Source organism: Pelmatolapia mariae, linkage group LG23 (assembly GCF_036321145.2).
Source record: "Pelmatolapia mariae isolate MD_Pm_ZW linkage group LG23, Pm_UMD_F_2, whole genome shotgun sequence".
In the NCBI taxonomy this organism is placed as follows: domain Eukaryota; kingdom Metazoa; phylum Chordata; class Actinopteri; order Cichliformes; family Cichlidae; genus Pelmatolapia; species Pelmatolapia mariae.
Genome location: NC_086246.1, coordinates 4,961,489 through 4,978,469, shown reverse-complemented (window position 1 = coordinate 4,978,469; position 16,981 = coordinate 4,961,489). Strand labels below are relative to the sequence as shown.

The 16,981-nt window shown below is 45.5% G+C and overlaps 1 protein-coding gene across 1 annotated transcript in view; it reads right to left on the bottom strand.

The window, feature by feature from the left end:
- The window catches only part of plcd4a (phospholipase C, delta 4a), an 82,860-nt gene extending 66,588 nt beyond the window's left edge, over nucleotides 1-16,272 (bottom strand). The window contains exons 1-6 of the mRNA XM_063466272.1: nucleotides 16,248-16,272; nucleotides 15,550-15,708; nucleotides 14,884-15,112; nucleotides 11,891-12,020; nucleotides 11,478-11,709; nucleotides 11,124-11,325 (exon numbers count right to left, since the gene is read on the bottom strand). Of these exons, the coding sequence (XP_063322342.1) occupies nucleotides 11,124-11,325; nucleotides 11,478-11,709; nucleotides 11,891-12,020; nucleotides 14,884-15,112; nucleotides 15,550-15,708; nucleotides 16,248-16,272 (977 nt within the window). The remainder of the gene's footprint in view (nucleotides 1-11,123; nucleotides 11,326-11,477; nucleotides 11,710-11,890; nucleotides 12,021-14,883; nucleotides 15,113-15,549; nucleotides 15,709-16,247) is intronic.
- Nucleotides 16,273-16,981: the final 709 nt, after the last annotated feature.

Below are 16,981 nucleotides of genomic sequence, written 5' to 3'. Positions count from 1 at the left end.
TCTCCACCCACACGACCCTGCCTACACTCAACCGACCCTGTCTGCCTTTTATTTACACGTTATGGATTCTGTATTGCTTCTACTGACTTTCTGACAGGATCCTGTATGAAAAAAATCATTGCACCCCCCTGTTATAACATAAGTTAATGGTGGTGTATCATATCTTTGGAAAGCTGAGTTCAATTTCTCTAGCCACACCGAGACCTGATTACTGCTACCACCTGTTCTCAATCAAGAAATCACTTATATAGGATCTATTTAAGTGATGTCTGACAAAGTAGTAGAGTAGACCAAAAGATCCTCAAAATCTAGTACAGCGACGAAGATGTTAGAAAGACCCCAGAGAAACATCCAAAGACCTGAAGGCCTCGCTTGGTTGAGGTCAATGTTAGTGACTCCACCATGAGAAAGAGATCCTTCATGGCAGAGTTCCAAAACCATTGCTGAGCAAAAGGAACACAAAGACTCATCTCAGTTATGCCTGAAAATATCTTGATGATCCCCAAGTCCTTTGGAAATATACTCTGAGCTGACGAGACAAAAGTTGAACTTTTGGGAAGGTGTGTGTCCCATATCGACATCCAGTGTAAAAGTAACACAGCATTTCAGAAAATGAACATCATACCAACAGTAAAATGTGGTGGTAGTGTGTTGGTCTGGGGCTCTTTTGCTGCCTGCCAGGACCTGGAAAACTTGGTGTGGTAAATGGAACCATGAATTCTGCTTTCTAGCAAAACATCCTGAAGGAGAATATTCAGCCATCTGTTTGTGACCTCAAGCTGAAGGACACTTGGCTTCGGCAGCAGGATAGTGATTCAAAGCACAGTTGATCTCAGAATGGCTTAAGAAAAACACACTGAACACTTTAGAGGGGCCTAGTGGAAGTGCTGCCCTGAATCTGATTGAGATGCTGGCAACAGGTTCTAATCCCAACGCATTACATACAGACGATTGTAACAAATCGTCGCTATTTTAGGCGTTGGGAGTGCAAAGTCATCTGCATTTTACGAACTGGGAATGACAGCGGGCTGTTGGGAATAAGAGCGGGTTGGAATGAATCTATACATGTGCTTTACGTGTGAAATGAAAATAATAAACTTAACAAAGCAATCGGAGTTCATGCTGCGGGACTGTTTTGATCACGCGGACTGGGAAATGTTTCACGTGGCTGCTAATGACATCGATGAGTACACAGACTCAGTCTGCGGATTTATCAGAAAATGCGTGGAAGATGTCGTCCCATCCAGAACAGTTAAATCCTTCCCAAATCAAAAACCGTGGATTAACAGAGATGTTCGCACGGCACTGGCGGCACGGAGCACCGCTTTTGCCTCCGCGAACACATCGGACTACAAACATGCACATTACCAACTCCGGAAGACGATCAAAGCAGCCAAACGTGAGTACAGGGACAGGGTGGAGCAACAGTTTGACAACCCTCGGAGTATGTGGCAGGGACTAAACACAATCATAGACTTTAGAGGGAAAACCAGCACACCGCAGACCACGTCCTCTCTGTGTGAGGATCTAAACGTATTCTACGCTAGATTCGACACAGCGAACACCACGAGACCGGACAGTGTGCGCACCGCGGATGACGTCAGTGCGCACACTGTGTCTGAGGAGGATGTGCGAAGTGCTTCAGGAAGGTGAACGGACACAAAGCTACTGGTCCGGACAGGATTCCCGGATGACACTACAGTGGTGGGTCTCATCACCAAAGGTGATGAGACGGCCTACAGGGAGGAGGTCAGCGCCCTGACCCACTGGTGTCAAGACAACCATCTCACCCTCAACGTCACAAAGACAAAGGAGTTGATAGTGGACTTCCGGAGGCGCAGAGAAGTACACGCACCCATCACCATCGACGGCGCTGCTGTGGAGAGAGTGAGCAGCTTCCGCTTCCTTGGTGTACATCTGGCTGAGGATCTTACGTGGTCAGTACACATAAACAAAACAGTGAAGAAGGCGCAGCAGCACCTATTCTTTCTCAGGAGACTGAAAAGATTCGGCATGAGCCCCCGCATCCTCAGGACCTTCTATCGCTGTGCCACTGAGAGCATCCTCACTGGATGCATCACCACCTGGTACGGCAACAGCACCGCTTACAACCGCAAAGCTCTCCAGAGAGTAGTGCGGTGCTCTGAACGGATAATTGGAGGTGAGCTTCCCTCCCTCCAGGACATCTACAGGCAGCGGTGCCTGAGGAAAGCGGGGAGGATCATCAAGGACTCCAGTCACCCCAGCCATAAACTGTTCAGACTACTTCCATCAGGAAGGAGGTTCTGCAGCATCCGGTCCCGTACCAGCAGACTGAGAGACAGCTTTTTCCACCAGGCCATCAGACTGCTGAACACTTCATAGACACCTCACCTTCACTTACCAGAACTTTAACATTATGCACTCCATACTGTATATAAATACCACTTGTTTTGCACATTTCCAACTGCCAACCTCTGTATATTTTATTTTATTGTTTATTCTATTTAATTTTTAAAATATGTATATATATATATATATATATACACACACACACACACGTAGATATACATATTTAGTATACACATTCAGTAATGTGCATACACTCTTATATTGTACATATATTTATTCATATAACTCTCAGATTTACCCAGTCTTATATTTTGCTTGTTCTTATGTTATTGTATTTTTGCACACCTCTGTTGCTTGTGAAGCTCGCACACAAGAATTTCACTCGCATGTACTGTACCAGTGTACCTGCACATGTGATGTGACAATAAAAGTGATTTGATTTGGTTTGATCTTTGTCCTGGAATGGACGGCTTCAGTCTCTACTCTAAGCGTCTCTTACCCCAGCGAGCAAGTTCTCTGGTGCTGAATCTATGTTTCAGTTATTCTGGTGAGGGATTAGTTCTTAGGGTTGTGTCTCATGTTTAGTGTAGGTTTAGTTCTGTGTCTAGTCTGCGTCTTTGTGTAGTGGTTTCTTGTTTCCTGTTTTATTGTGAAGGTCCGTTTCTTATGTGAGTGTATTCAGTTTGCCTCCCTTGTCTCGTCTCGTCAATTACTTCCAGCTGTGTTCCCCACCTGTGTGCAATCTCCCTGTGTTCTTCTGTGTGTATTTAAGTCGTGTCTTCTTATGTTGTAGTTGCTGGTCCATCTGATTATCTCCTGTTAATCTCCCGTGTAGCAACTGTGTGTGTCTCCCTGCTATCCACCTTCATGTGCCTCCACTCACCCTTGTTCGTGTTCATGTTTGTGGTTAGTAGTTTAGTTTTCCCAGTTCAGGTTATCTTTAGTTCTGTTTGCCATTTTCAACTTGTGTTTTGTCTTACAATAAACCTCCTTCGCACCTCCACAAGTGCCTGCAATTGGATCCTACTTTGTTTTTCTCCACACGGCTCATTCCACTCGCCGTGACAATTAGAACAGTTCTGCAAAGATGAGTGGGACAAAATTCCTCCCCTGGCAAAAGACTCATTGCCAGTTACGCCAAATGTTTGACTGCACTTGTTCTGCTAAGGGTGTCCCAACCAGTCATTAGGTTTAGGGGGCAATAACTTTTTCCACACTTGGCCCCGTAGGTTTGGATATATTTTCCATTTTAATGATAAACGCCTTCATTTAGAAACTCTATTTTGTGTTTACTTGTGTTATCTTTGTTTAATTTTTAAATTGTTTGATGGTCTGAAACATTTAACTGTGACAAACTTACAAAAAATAGGAAATCAGGAAGGGGCCAAATACTTTTCACACCACTGTAGTGCAGTAGTGTGGTGGGGTGTGGTTTGTGGCTCAGCTGTGGGTTCAGGGGAGGCTGACTCACACACCTGAGCTCCATCATTGAATCATGTCTCCACTTTAAAGGATGTTGCCGGGGTCGGAGAGCGGTTTTTGTGTGTGTTGTCGCCGGAAAGCTGCTCAAACAGAGAGTTTGTGGAAACATTGTAAATCAATAAAACGCATTGCAACGTGCAAGCCGTGTGTGTCGGTCCTCATTCCTGTCACAAATAGTTCCTTTCTTGGCACCCTATCAGTACCACAAAGATACACTGGGACTCTTTCTGACCTTCAAATTGCTAACAAAATCCACTGTTAGGATTAATAATGGTATAGGGTTTGAGGTCCATACTTTTGTACAAGCTGAAATGGAGACTCAGCAAGGCTGCCTCTTGCTGCTAAGTCATCTAAAATCGTCGTATGCTGGCACGTATGTTGACTCAAGAGGGTTAATGCCTGCCTCTGTCTTCAATTACTTCCATATTAATGCTTCAATAGTAAATCTGATCAATCTATCTCTAATAATCAGCTATGTACCACAGGCCTTCAAGCTGGCTGTAGTTAAACCTTTACTTAAAAGCCATCTCTAGACCCAGCTGTCTTAGCTAATTATAGGCCAATCTCCAACCTTCCTTTTATTTCCAAAGTATTAGAAAAGGTAGTCCTAAAACAACTTAAGGCCTTTTTAGACACAAATGGTATTAACAAAAAGTTTCAGTCTGGTTTTAAACCTCGCCACAGCACAGAGACAGTCTTACTTAGAGTTTTTAATGATCTTCTTTTAACCGCTGACTCTGGCTATTCCGTGGTTTTAGTTTTACTAGACTTGACTGCTGCTTTTGACACGGTTAACCACAACATTCTTCCATCAAGATTGGAACATGTTGTTGGTCTTAAAGGTACGGTTTTATCCTGGTTTAAATCTTACCTCTCAGAGAGGTCGTTCTCTGTTGCTATGGGGCAACACTCCTCGGCCTCTGCCCCTATTTACTGTGGTGTGCCCCAAGGGTCAGTGCTCGGTCCTGCTCTTTTCTCTTTGTACATGTTGCCGTTGGGATTAATTTTTAAAAAATCTAACATCTCCTTTCACTGTTGTGCCGATGATATCCAGATTTATTCACCTTTGAAATCCGATGTGACTGCTTCTTTGCAACCTCTGTTCAACTGTCTGCATGAAGTTAAAATTTGGTTATCACATAATTTTCTTACACTGAACGAGAATAAGACCGAAATCATCGTTTTTGATAGTCACATTCCACCAGACCAGTTAGCTGATGCCCTAGGCCCTCTTGCTAGCCATCTCTCGCTCACTGTAAGAAATCTCGGAGTGTTCCTGGATGGCTCTTTTAAACTTGAGAAACAGGTCTCCACTGTGGTATAAAACAGCTTTTACCAGTTGCGTCAGATATCCAAAGTGAAGCCGTTCCTTCCTTTAAAGAACCTTGAAAAGCTTATCCTGTGGTGGACCACTAGAGGGCTCTACTCACACCCAGTGTTGAGGAAGTGTGTTGCTGTGTTTTGTGGCGCGAGGTGTTCAGTTGATGTTGGAGAGGAATAAAGAAGGAGTGAGAACTGAGAGCTCTGTGTCGTCCATGCTTACCTCCACATTGGTGACCCCTGACTCGAGCATGCTACGGGCCGAGGATAACACAGACTCCGCTATGGATGTGTAGCCGGATGGGCTACTCGCCTTTCTTTTTCTCTCTCTCTCGCTCGCTCTACTGCGCTCGCTCTCTTGGCTGCGCAACTAGGTTAATTGGGAACCCACCTGCATATTGATTGCAGGGTGGCGTCAGCCCGTATAAAGTTAAGCCGGTGTTTTCCTGGATCATTCCTCCTGTGCGTTTGGCGCAAAGCAGCAGTAAATGCTAGCATACTGCGACGGATTGATCAGCAAGCGAGTAGATCATATGACAGCTACAGGTAGGCTCTCGCTTAACCTCCGATTCCCTCCGAGTACCGGAATTTGTATTAATATAGTTTTGCGGCCCTGTTGTAGCTCGGCCGTCTCTGTATAACTCCAGCATTGCGGAGAGAGGTGCTTGAGTTATCTCCACCAGTGAGAGTATAGCGCCTCTGGTCCTGGGGTAAGCCATTAAAACTACTTAAATAGAACATGTTGTTGTTGCTCGGGCCAGATGACGGGGGATTCCTCTTCGCCCACTTCTTCCTCCGCCAACTACCGGCTGCTGTGAGAGCTGTCCTCGCCAATTCCCCACTTCTGGCTGCGAAGGATTATCGCTCCCTGGCTGAAGAAGCGGATCGCATTCTTCTGGCTAGCCACACTTTCGACGTTCACGCCCTGGCTACGGACCCCCCGGCAGCACCTTCCACCCCTCCACCTGCCTCCCCCGGAGCATCCGCCCCTTTGCTGACGGCAGGGATTGCTACACGCCGGCACCGCGGAAAGAGCATCTGTTTCTACCATCAGCATTTTGGCGCCAGAGCGCGTCGCTGCCTGCCGCCTTGCGCTTTCACGGCCCAGGGAAACTGACCTGCCAGCGCACCGTAGCAGTCGCGACCGCTGGCAATACAGAAAGGCAACGTTTTATCGTGGACTCCGGCTCCCAGAAGAGCCTCCTTCCCCCGACCACTGTCGACAGACTAGCAGCGAACTGTGGGCCGCAGCTCATTGCAGCTAATGGCTCTCCCATCACAACGTTTGGGGAAAGGTTGGTGACTGTTTGTTTTTATGGCCGGGATTTCCAGTGGAACTTTGTTGTTGTCGCTAGCTCTGTACCTATTTTAGGTGCTGATTTTCTGTGTGCCCATGGACTGCTTGTCGATGTTGCTAACAGACGTTTAATTGATGCTCTCTCGTTTTCTTCACTACCCTGTTTTACTCGGGCCGCCGAGCCCCTGATTTGGGCTAATGTAGTGACCTCCGGGGATGCTTTTCAGCGTTTGCTTTTAGAGTTTCCATCGCTGTCTGTCCCTAATTTCTCTAGCACTGTAACGAAGCACGGGGTTGAGCATTATATTCCCACAGTCGGGCCCCCAGTGTTCGCCGGGACGCCGCCTCGACCCCGCGAAACTGTCCGTCACTCGGGAAGAGTTTGCGGCCATGGAGCGCTTTGGCATTGAACAGCGCTCAAACAGTGCATGGGCCTCTCCGCTTCCATTAGTGCCCAAATCGGACAGTCGGTGGTGGCCATGTGGAGATTTCCGCCGTTTAAATAATGCCACGGAGAATGACCGTTACCCCATCCCCCACATTCAGGATTTTTCTGCCAATCTCGCCGGGACCTCGATTTTTTCTAAAATTGACTTGGTGCGGGGGTATGACCAAGTTCCCGTGCGCGCCGAAGACGTTCCTAAAACCGCTGTCATTACCCCCTTCGGCTTGCTCAAGTTTTTGCGCATGCCGTTTGGCCTGAAAGGTGCCGCCCAGACCTTTCAGCGGCTGATGGACTCCGTTTTGCGCGGGCTGCCGTTGGTTTTTGTTTACCTGGACGATATATTGGTGGCCAGCTGCTCAGCGAGCCAGCACGAGTCCCATCTGCGCCAGGTTTTCCAGCGTTTGGCAGCTCACGGCCTGATCATCAACCCTTCCAAGTGCCAGTTTGGGTTGCCTGTTCTGGATTTCCTCGGGCACCGCATTTCCGCTGAAGGTGTGGTTCCATTGCCCGACAGAGTCCAGGCCGTTTCAGTTTTTCCGCGTCCCACGTCGGTTAAAGCGTTGCAGGAGTTCTTGGGAATGATCAATTTTTACAACCGCTTTCTCCCCAGAGCTGCCCACCTGCTACAGCTGCTCTATGCTGCCTTAAAAGGTAAAACAGCCAAAGATCCTGTTGACTGGCTGCCGGAACGCGTCCAGGCGTTTTCCGCAGCCAAGTCTGCGCTGGCTGACGCCACCCTGCTGGCCCACCCGTTTCCGTCAGCGGAGATCGCGTTGACCACCAACGCATCCGATGTGGCAGTGGGTGCCGTGTTGGAACAGCTGGTTTCAGGTCTTTTGCAAGCGCTCGCCTTTTTCAGTCATACGCTTCGGGATGCCGAACGCAAGTACAGTGTTTTTGACAGGGAGTTGCTGGCCCTGCACCTCGCGACATGACATTTTCATTTTTTCCTCGAGGGTCGCAACTTTACTGCGTACATTGACCACAAACCACGTCGCTGACTGTGTCTCACGCGTGTTGGTTTCTCCGGTGTATGTCGGCGTCGACTACGCTGCAACATGCTGACCCGGACGTCCTTGCCCTTCAGTCAACGAAAACGGGCCTCGTGCTGGAGGACACCCCTGTGTGGGACAGCGGTCCACGCCTGTTTTGCGACATTTCTACCGGCCACCCGGTGGTTCCCCTTTCATGGCGTCGCCGTGTTTTTGACTTTCGTGCACCTTTTGACTGTGGTGGACCGCACGACCAGGTGGCCGGAGGCGGTACCCCTGGCGTCCACGACAGTGGTGACAATGGCCAGAGCATTTTTGTCAACGTGGGTTTGGCGTTTCGGTCCCCCTGCTGACATTACCTCGGACAGGGGCCCTCAGTTTGTTTCTGAGCTTTGGTCTGCCATGGCTGACGGCCTGGGGGTCAAGGTCCACCACACCGCAGCATACCACCCGCAAGCTAACGGGATGTGCGAGCGGTTTCACCGGTCACTCAAGGCCGCGCTCCGGGCTTGCTTAACAGGGGGCGACTGGGTCGACCGTCTTCCGTGGGTTTTGCTGGGAATGTGTAGCGCGGTTAAAGACCTCGGGGTTTCCCTGGCTGAACTGGTCCTCAGCCAGCCCCTCCGGGTCCCCGGGGAATTCTTACCTGAGAGCCCCCCCCCCCGTGTTTCGATACCTCTGTGCTGCCTTTTCGCCCCCCAAGGGACTCATTTCCTTTTCCTGGCCCTGTGTACCACTGCCTGCCTGACACTTTTGTTCCGAGGTCGTTGGACTCTGCTCGTTTCGTTTTTGTCAGGCACGATGCCCATAGGACTCCGCTGCGTCCACCATATGACGGGCCATACAAGGTTCTTAAACCGGGCGAAAAGCATTTCATTTTGGACTTTGGCGGTCAGCAGGAGGTTGTCTCTGTTGACAGACTTAAGCCTGCACATCTTCTGCAAGATGATCAGGTGGTCCCAGCCCAGGCCCCTCGCCACGGCCGTCCACCTGCCACCGGGCTGATGGATTCTGTCTTTTCCCCCAGGAGCGCCCCACAACCAACGGAGCCCGAGTTGTCTGCAGCTTTTTCTGACCGCCAGTGCCAGCCTCGCTTCCGGGCTGGGTTTCCCTCTGTCAGTTCCCCATCCCCCCGGTTCAGCTGTTCCGGCCGTTTGCTAAAACCCCGGGTCCTGGACTAGTTCTGCTGGGTGTTCGGGGGGGCATGTGTGGTGGACCACTAGAGGGCTCCACTCACACCCAGTGTTGAGGAAGTGTGTTGCTGTGTTTTATGGCGCGAGGTGTTCAGTTGATGTTGGAGAGGAATAAAGAAGGAGTGAGAACTGAGAGCTCTGTGTCGTCCATGCTTACCTCCACAATCCATGCATTTATCACATCCAGATTGGACTACTGTAACTCCCTCTACTTGGGCCTCCAACACTCTTCTCTTTACCGGCTTCAGTTAGTTCAGAATGCAGCTGCGCGTCTCTTAACAGGTACTAGAATCTATGAACATATCACTCCAATTTTAGCCAACTTACATTGGCTCCCTGTTAAATATCGTATAGATTTTAAAATTCTTTTGTTCACTTTTAAAATTCTACATAATTTAGCGCCCAGCTATCTTTCCGAACTCCTCCACTTGTACAATCCCAATAGAGCACTTAGATCATCCAATCAGATGCTGTCCATAGGACAACTATTAGTCGTGCACTGCACAAAGTTGGCCTTTATGGAAGAGTGGCAAGAAGAAAGCCATTGTTAACAGAAAACCATAAGAAGTCCCGTTTGCAGTTTGCCACAAGCCATGTGGGGGACACAGCAAACATGTGGAAGAAGGTGCTCTGGTCAGATGAGACCAAAATGCAAAATGCTATGTGTGGCGGAAAACTAACACTGCACATCACTCTGAACACACCATCCCCACTGTCAAATATGGTGGTGGCAGCATCATGCTCTGGGGGTGCTTCTCTTCAGCAGGGACAGGGAAGCTGGTCAGAGTTGATGGGAAGATGGATGGAGCCAAATACAGGGCAATCTTGGAAGAAAACCTCTTGGAGTCTGCAAAAGACTTGAGACTGGGGCGGAGGTTCACCTTCCAGCAGGACAACGACCCTAAACGTAAAGCCAGGGCAACAATGGAATGGTTTAAAACAAAACATATCCATGTGTTAGAATGGCCCAGTCAAAGTCCAGATCTAAATCCAATCCAGAACCTGTGGCAAGATCTGAAAACTGCTGTTCACAAACGCTGTCCATCTAATCTGACTGAGCTGGAGCTGTTTTGCAAAGAAGAATGGGCAAGGATTTCAGTCTGTAGATGTGCAAAGCTGGTAGAGACATACCCTAAAAGACTGGCAGCTGGAATTGCAGCAAAAGGTGGTTCTACAAAGTATTGACTCAGGGGGCTGAATAATTACGCACACCCCACTTTGCAGTTATTTATTTGTAAAAAATGTTTGGAATCATGTATGATTTTCGTTCCACTTCTCACGTGTACACCACTTTGTATTGGTCTTTCACGTGGAATTCCAATAAAATTGATTCATGTTTGCGGCTGTAATGTGACAAAATGTGGAAAAGTTCAAGGGGGCCGAATACTTTTGCAAGCCACTGTATGTGCTGTATAAATAAATTTTGATTTGATTTGATTTGATTTGATTTGAAATCAAACAAAGCTCATGTAGAAACAAACAAACAAATGAACAAAATATTTTCTCCTTCACTTCTGTCAAACAATGCTGTATGAAACATTTCCAGCGGTTGGTATCATGGTTGCTAGGCAACCTGGGCAGCACGACGGAGGCTAGACCGTCCCATTTCACAAGACTACAAGCCTCGCACTTCCAGCCTTAGCGGTCTTTGAGTACGCGGCCCTTGAGGACCGTTAAGGCTGCGTACTTTAAGGCTGCAGACCCTGAAATGGGATACAGCCCATGTCTGTATCCTGTCTTCCTTCTCTTACCCCAACCGGTCGCAGCAGATGGCCCCGCCCCTCCCTGAGCCTGGTTCTGCCGGAGGTTTCTTCCTGATAAAAGGGAGTTTTTCCTTCCCACTGTCGCCAAAGTGCTTGCTCATAGGGGTGCAATTTTACAAACCCCTACTCTTTCAGAGTACTACTCTCTAGAAGTATCTCTGGACAAGCTAGCATATTGCAGACAAACTTGTCAGAAGGAGTGTTTCACTAGCTACCCCAGGTCTTCATCTGCAACATATTTTAGAAGAATGTTGGGGTGAATTTGATCAAAGCATGGTAATTTTAAGTCAGTACTGCTACCTGATGTATCCCTCCACACTGCTTTGTCCTCTGAGCTGGTCCTCCATCAGGTAGGTGTTGTGGGACGATGAGATGAAATAATGACAGAGTGGCTGAGTCATGTCCTGAAAGATCCCCCTCTGCTGTGGGTTAAAAATGGAGCCTTCAGCTGAGCCGAGGTACATCAAAAAGCCATCAAATGTCATGGCATTCATGCGCTTGGCTGGAATGACAGTAAGATGGTGTCAATGTCTTTTAATGTAATATGTTAACTGTACCATAAAATCTCATGAGGGAATAGATTGATCCTAATGTCATAAAAATTATATTGAAACAAAACATCAAGATGCAGTGTATTCTTTACAATGTGTGCACCTTTGTCTGAGGGTTCATAGCACTCAATGAGCTGCTTAGCAAGCAGTTGGATATCACCCCCCTCAAGCTGTTCCTCTCTAAGGAAGTCCTCCAGGTTGCTTTGGGATAGCTTCTGACCATCAACAGAGTATTCCTGAAATACCTTCAGTACATCCTCTCGCTGAGTCAACATCTTGTAGAAGAGCACAAACTCATCATTCTCCAGGGTACCTGATTGGGACTTATCAGCCATCTGAGACAAGAGAAAAAAATGATGTACTATAGCTATGTGGGCAGATGAATCAAAGTGTAAGATCTCCTAATCCTAGTACCAAGAAAATTACAACAGAACCCAAACAACCTTAATACTGAATATTTAAATCACAGGAATGTGTATACTTTGTAAGTATACACATTTAGTACAGGTCTCTCACTGTAAAAAGGTGGTGAGCATGATGTTCATTCATGTCCACATTCATCATCTTCAGCAGGTCTTGCACTTCCTTAAAGTTCATCCTGCCATCATTGTTCTTGTCTGCCTTTTTGAACCATTCACCAATCCATCTGAGTACAACAATCAAGGAACTTTCTAATAAAACTTTTTTTTGCTACAGTAATGGTACAATGGTCACTGTAAAGATAGATAGACAGACAGATACCTTATTGATCCCACAAGGGAAACTGTTGCCTAACAGCATCATGACAAATAGGGCTGTGCGATATGACCAAAATTTCATATCCCGACATAAGACATCTATCATCCTGATAATGATATAAATCACAAAAAATTAACATTTTCTGTAAATTCTGTGAATCTCGGGCAGCTCAACTTGTGTGAAGTGTTTCCAGCTGGGCGTCGTGTACCTGGAGTCGAGTGTTTTAACCAGTGCATGAAACAATACATTTTTAGACATAAGTTGTAACGGCCGCCGTTTTCTTTGTGAGTATTTATCACACAGCGTGCTGCAGGGAAAAGCCTGTTCTAACGTTTGAATCTAAAGTTTATTTTTTAGCACCTGGCGGCTCTTTTTTGCTTCTCATCTGTAAACACTCTGCATACTCTTTCATGTGATTCAGTTTATTTTGAAAAGTCTCAACAGGATCTTGAGCTTTATTGTGAAAGGTTTATGTGGAAAATAAACAAGCGGACACTCGATGGTTTTACCGTCGTTGCTGCTAACGACAACGCATAAAAACAGTCGCTTGTCCATCCGTAGTGTGGTTATATTACATATAAGAGAAAGAGAGAACTTTAAGAAATTAATATAGCCACTACAGTGACCATCAAAACAATGACAAAATATTGCCGTAAACAGTTTATTTTGCGACACCACGAAACAAACGATAGTGTAAAATGAAACGATAGATGTTTTTATATCGAACAGCCCTAATGACAAAGAATAAAAATAGTACAGTCTACAATAAACACCACAATTAAAAGAGTCACAGGGGTCTGGTAAGGGCTTATATTATGACAAAGTGCAGTGTGTGTGTGTGTATATAAGTATGTATATACATATATATCTACACCACAAGCTGGTTGGTGTCTGTCGTGGTGGTAACCCCCGAACCAAATGGTGGACACCAGAGGTGAAGGGAGCCAGCTTGCCAAAAGGCACCCGAAGGACTCAGACCACGAGGAAAAAAACAAAAGATCCTTGTGGGACACCACATGCCAGAGAGGCTGAGGAAGATACAGAGTCACCAAAGTGGACTGAGAAAGTTCTCTCCTGAACCACTCAAAAGCTGTACCTTTGATGCCCACATGGGCATGAGATGGTCTACTGCAGGAGTCCCCAACTCCAGGGCTCGAGTGCCGGTGTCCTGCAGGTTTTAGATTTCATCCTGGGTCTACACACCTGAATCAAATGATTAGTTTATTACCAGGCCTCTGGAGAACTGCAAGACATGTTGAGGAGGTAATGTAGCCATTTGAATCAGCTGTGTTGGATCACGGACACATCTAAAAACTGCAGGACACCGGCCCTCGAGCCCTGGAGTTGGGGACCCCTGGTCTACTGTATCAAAAGCAGCACTCAGAGCAGTTCAAGGAGAAACCACTGCTGACCAATAAGAACATTAAAGGCTCATCTCAGTTTTGCCAGAAAACATCTTGATGATCCACAAGACTTTTGGGAATATATTCTCTGGACTGATGAGACAAAAGCAGAACTTTTTGGAAGGTGTTTGTCCCATTTATATCTGGGGTAAAAGTAACACAGTTGTAACACACTTTTTAAGAAAATGAACATCATATTAACAGTAAATAAAATGGTGTTGGTAGTGTGGTCTGGGGCTGTTTTGCTGCCTCAGGACCTGGAAAACTTTCTGTGGTAAATGAAACCATGAATTCTGCTGTCAAATAAAACATCCTAAAGGAGAATGTCTGGCCATCTGTTCATGACCTCAAGCTGAAGTGCACTTGAGTTCCACAGCAGGATAATGATCCAAACACACCAGCAAGTCCACCTCTGAATGGCTTAAGAAAAACAAAATGAAGACTTTGGAGTGTCCTAGTCAAAGTCCTGAGCTGAATCTGATTGAGATGCTGTGTCATGAACTTAAAAAGGCGGTTTGTGGTCGAAAACCCTCCAATGTGGCTGAATTACAACAATTCTACAAAGATGAGTGTGCCAAAATTCCTCCATCGCGCTGTAAAAGACTCATAGCCAGTTATCGCAAACTCTTGATTGCAGTTGTTGCTGCTAAGGGTGGCCCAACCAGTTATTAGGTTTAGGGGCCATGCAGGTTTGGAGTTTTTCCCCTTTAGGGTTCCCCCCTTAATAATAAACACCTTCATTTAGAAACTGCATTTTGTTTACTTGTGTTATCTTTGTCTAACATTTAAATTGGAGGCAGATGATCTGCTGCCGCAATTGCCAGAGGTACACATAGAAATGAAGGCTACAGTACAACAAGCCTAACTGCTCATCACTTCCATGTTACCTGTTAAAGATCCAGCACTGGCTGCTAGCTGAGGTCAGCATACATGCAGCTGTAAGATCACACTGGGTTCTTCGCCAGTTTTGTGTTAGCCTGCTGTCTGTTCGGATGTTTGCAAAGATCTGACATTTTGATAGCAGTATACTGCAGTTTCTTTCCTTGATGTACTTTATTACTGTGTTTTCATGCAATAAAAATAAACCCCAAATCTCCACTCCCCAAAAGTTGTAGACCCGGCACTATAGTTCTCCTCCCTGCACACAAAAGAGTAGCACATGTCTGCAGGAAAAAGAAAAAGATATGTTTGATTTTTTTCTTTCTATCTGACATGCAAATGTGATTATATGATTACTGAGTTTAGTACAGTAACTCATTACATTACTGTATTACTGAAAAATGTAATGTGATGTAATGTACACCCAACACAAATGCTTTATATATAGTTAGGTTGACAGCATATGTATGCACACTGAGTGAAGGATACTGATCGAGTTTCTCCCTCTCACCCATGTTTTCCACATTCTCAATCAGTTTCCTCATGCCCCATATCCAGGACTGTGCTTCCTCAGCTGACTCAGCCACCAGGTCCAAATTGCCCCTGCGACCGCGAAAGACCAATGTGAAGCATCTGTCAGGTGGGAACTCATCTGCAATACTGAGTAGCACCTCACTCTGGTGCCCCTCTCGAACTGCTTCCACATCATTCACAGAAACTAGGAACAAAGAAAGTGGAATTTAGGAGGTGTTGGACATGAAAATGAAGCAACAAAAAAAACAATTATATTGCTCACATGAAATTTTACAAATATCATATTATTTAAAAAAAAAAAAAAAAACAATCTAGAGAAAACAAAGAAAAGACAAAAAAACCGAACAAGCGATGAAAATAACAAATCAAATCCTGTTTGGTGAAAATGATGAAAATTTGGCATGGTGGATGCATGGATGAAATGTACACAACAGACAGGAAAGCAGTGAGAAAATGGTTTCAAACCTGTGTATTACCCAGATTGTGCCGGATTGTCAGCATGCTTAATGCCAAGAACTTGTGACCCGCACACACATATACTTGTAAGTAAAACTCCCACTGTTGAATGGGGTCTATTAGGTAATTTTTCCACTGGTTCTTTATTTATAACTGTTCTCTTACATGTGGAGCGGACATTGCCAGCCTTCTTAGACTGGTACCAGATGGTCATGAAGTCATCCTCCAGCTTGAAATATCGCTGCTTCTTCCAGTTACGAGACTTAATTTTCCTCATCATCGCCCCCACCAGCATGGCCTGGAGGTTATCATCCCCCTGACTACCTGCTTAAAAGAGACAGTCATCACAAATAAAAAATAAAGCACGGTTCGAAGAAATTCAAATGCAAACATGCCATGTTTAATTTTAACTTCAAGTTTCTGATAGTGTAATGTGAAGCTCCATTACACATCCAAATTCACCAGCGTTATGACACTGTCTAGAAATCTACTACTGAATAGATATGCTAAACAAAAAAAATTAATATGCATCTTAAATGTGAATTTAAAAAAAGAACATTTCATTTAAGTCAGGTTTAACAAAATAAGATTTAGTTTGTTTCATCTGTGAATCAAATATTAAGCAGATATTCTACTCACATTTGTATCATTTGTGTTCTTTGATTATCTTTTTAAAATTAGAGTGACAAGAATGATGCTATAATGAACTGTTTAAAATGAATCAGATGTTGTCTGGATTTTCTGACATGAATTCCAGTGTGCACACACAGGAAAAAGGTCAAGGGGGAAAAGGAACATATACTTATTAATTAAACAAAGTTACCACACCACAGCAGGCATAAACAAGACATGAGCTGACTTACGGAGGCCATTTCCTGTGGAAGCCATTTGTTGTGTGGTCACTCTGCCATCTAAAGGGCATAACACAGCAGTCAGTGCAAGAAAAGGAGAACAGCTCTGACTGTAAAATATGCCTTGTTTCAAGTCACTCTTAGACGTTCTTTCTAGACGTCACATGTGCCGAGATGACATCTGGCATCAACTTTGTTGACATCCAGTCACCTGATGTCCAGCCACACTCTATTACCCTCGTTCTCTCTGATTTTTCACCTACCTTAACTAGGGTCAGAGATTACTTCATTTAAATCATCTTATTACTCTGGTTACATTTCTCATGGACATAATGTGCAGACTCTCAGCGTTCATCCACATTCGAATTGGATCAACGGTTTTGGCCTCTTTTTAAAGGGACGAAAATTAATTGGACAGTTGACTCAAAGGGCATTTTATTGGCAGGTGTGGGCAGCTCCTTTGTTATGTCTGTGTCAATTAAGCAGATAAAAGGCCTGGAGTTGATTTGAGGTGTGGTGCTTGCATTTGTAAAATGTTGCTGTAAACTGACTACATGCAGTCAAAGGAGCTCTCCATGCAGGTAAAACAAGCCATCCTTAAGCTGTGAAAACAGAAAAAAAAATCTAAGAATTTGCTACAATATTAGGAGTGGTAACCAGTAGTTTATTAAAGCAAGGAAGTGGAATATTCTTGAATGGTCAAGTCACTCGCCTGATCTTAACCCAATGAACATTTCCCTTTTTGA